The sequence below is a fragment of the Hyaena hyaena genome, unplaced genomic scaffold, assembly GCF_003009895.1.
Source record: "Hyaena hyaena isolate Hyena2069 unplaced genomic scaffold, ASM300989v1 scaffold_197, whole genome shotgun sequence".
NCBI lineage: Eukaryota > Metazoa > Chordata > Mammalia > Carnivora > Hyaenidae > Hyaena > Hyaena hyaena.
Window position 1 is genome coordinate 855,624 of NW_024080830.1, and position 2,014 is coordinate 857,637.

Here is a 2,014-nt window from a genome sequence, read left to right on the forward strand (position 1 = left end):
AACCTTGTGTTTTTGTAATAAATCCCACTTGATCACGGTGTAGGATCTTTTTTCATTTATATGTTTTGTATTCCACTTACCCAGAAAGTACTATTTTGTTGAGAATTTCTATATTCATAAAAGACATTGAGCTATAGTTTTCTTGTGATGTCTTTGTCTGGCTTTGGTATCAGAGTACTATTGCCCTCACAGATTAAGTTGAGAAGTATTCCTTTATCTTCTACTTTTTGGAAGAATTTTTGAAGAATTGGTATTAACCCTTCCTTAAATATTGAGTAAAATTGACCAGCAAAGCTATCTGGACCCGGACTTTGCTTTGTGCATAGTTTGTGAATACTGATTCAGCCTCCTTGCTTGTTACAGATATAGTCACATCGTCTATTTCTTCTTGAGTCAGTTTTGGTAGTTTGAATCTTTTAGGAATTTTCCCATTTCAACTGAGTTATGTAACTCCTTGGCATAAAATTGTTCATGGTATTCCTTTACAACCCTTTTTATTTCTGTAAAGTCAGTCATAATATCCCAATCTTTCACATATGGGTGTAGTAATAGGACTAGAAAATTTACTACTTTTCTCTTGGTAAATCTAGACAAAAACTTGTCAATTTTATTAATGCTTTCAAGGAACCAGTTTTTGTTTTCCTTTATTTTTTTCTATTTTTCTATTTCATTCATTTTCACTCTATTTTTTTTTTAATTTAATTTATTTTTGAGAGAGGGATAGAGACAGCATGAGCAGGGGAGGGTCCGAGAGAGAGAGACACAGAATCCGAAGCAGGCTTCAGGCTCTGAGCTGTCAGCACAGAGCCCGATGCGGGACTTGAACCCACAAACTGTGAGATCATGACCTGAGCCGAAGCCGGACGCTTAACCGACTGAGCCACCCAGGTGCCCCTCATTCATTTTCACTCTAATCTTCATTTTTTTCTCTCTGCTTTAGATTCTATTTGCTCCTCCTTTTCTGGGGTGTAAGGTGAGAGGTAGCCTACATATTTGAAATCTTTCTTCTTTTTTTTTTTTTTTTTAGAGTCCAGTGAGGCATTTTATTTGTATGAACGTATTACATCTCTAGAAAAAGAATCCCAGGATTTTCCCTCCTGTGTGTTTTCGTCTTGCTTCTTCATGGTCCATGATGCCAGCTGAGGTTGTCAGTACAATGAAACCAAACTGGCGGGACGGGAGCAGATTATTCTGCCATTTTTCTAGATCTTTAAGTTGTACATCAAACCTGGGGCTGATCACTCCACACTTGTTTAACCGGCCTGTGAGATTCACAACAATTTTCCCAGCTCTGTGATCATCGATGATTTCAAATTCGCCAATGTAACCATGCTTCATCATCACGGTCAGAAATCGGACGATGACTTTGGAGCATGGCCTGATAAGAACCTGGCGTTTGCCTCTCTTTTCGGCATTGTTAATGCTCTTGAGCGCGTCTGCCAGGACATTCATGCGCACCATTGTGGCGGCAGGGAAAAATGGCGGAAAGAGTCTTCTTTTTTTAATACAGACATTTATAGCTATCAATTTCCCTCCAAATACTGCTTTAGTTGCATCCCTCAAGTTTTGGTATGTCTCACCTTCATTTTCATTCATCTCAAAGTATTTTTAGATTTCCCTCTGAATTTCTTCTTTGCCTCATTGGTTATCTAGGACTGTGTTGTTTAATTTCCACATATTTGTGACTTTATAAATTTCTTTCTGTTATTGATTTATAATTTCATTCCATTACAGTAGGAGAACATACTTTTTATCTTTTAAATATATTGATGTTGTTTCATGGTCTATCCTGGAGAATGTTTTATGTGCACTTGAGAAGAATGTGTGTAGTCTACTGTTGCTGGGTCAGGTGTTTTATAGATGTCTGTTAGGTCTCCCTGGTGTATCCTATTGTTCAAGTCTTCTATTGTTATTCTTTGTTGAGTTTTTCTATTCATTGTTGGAAATGGGTCTTGAACCCAGCAATAGCACTGCTAGGAATTTACCCAAGGGATACAGGAGTGCTGAGGCATAG

General features: G+C 37.7%; 1 protein-coding gene across 1 annotated transcript; it reads right to left on the bottom strand.

The window, feature by feature from the left end:
- Positions 1 to 1,029: 1,029 nt before the first annotated feature.
- Positions 1,030 to 1,485, bottom strand: LOC120238061 (40S ribosomal protein S15a). The gene has a single exon (XM_039241640.1). The coding sequence runs from the start codon at positions 1,459 to 1,461 to the stop codon at positions 1,069 to 1,071; it is 393 nt and encodes a 130-aa protein (XP_039097571.1). The 5' UTR covers positions 1,462 to 1,485; the 3' UTR covers positions 1,030 to 1,068.
- Between the last annotated feature and the right edge of the window lie 529 nt (positions 1,486 to 2,014).

Coding starts and splice junctions, on each gene's coding strand:
- LOC120238061 (XM_039241640.1), bottom strand. CDS start 1,461: ATGGTGCGCATGAATGTCCTGGCAGACGCGCTCAAGAGCATTAACAAT.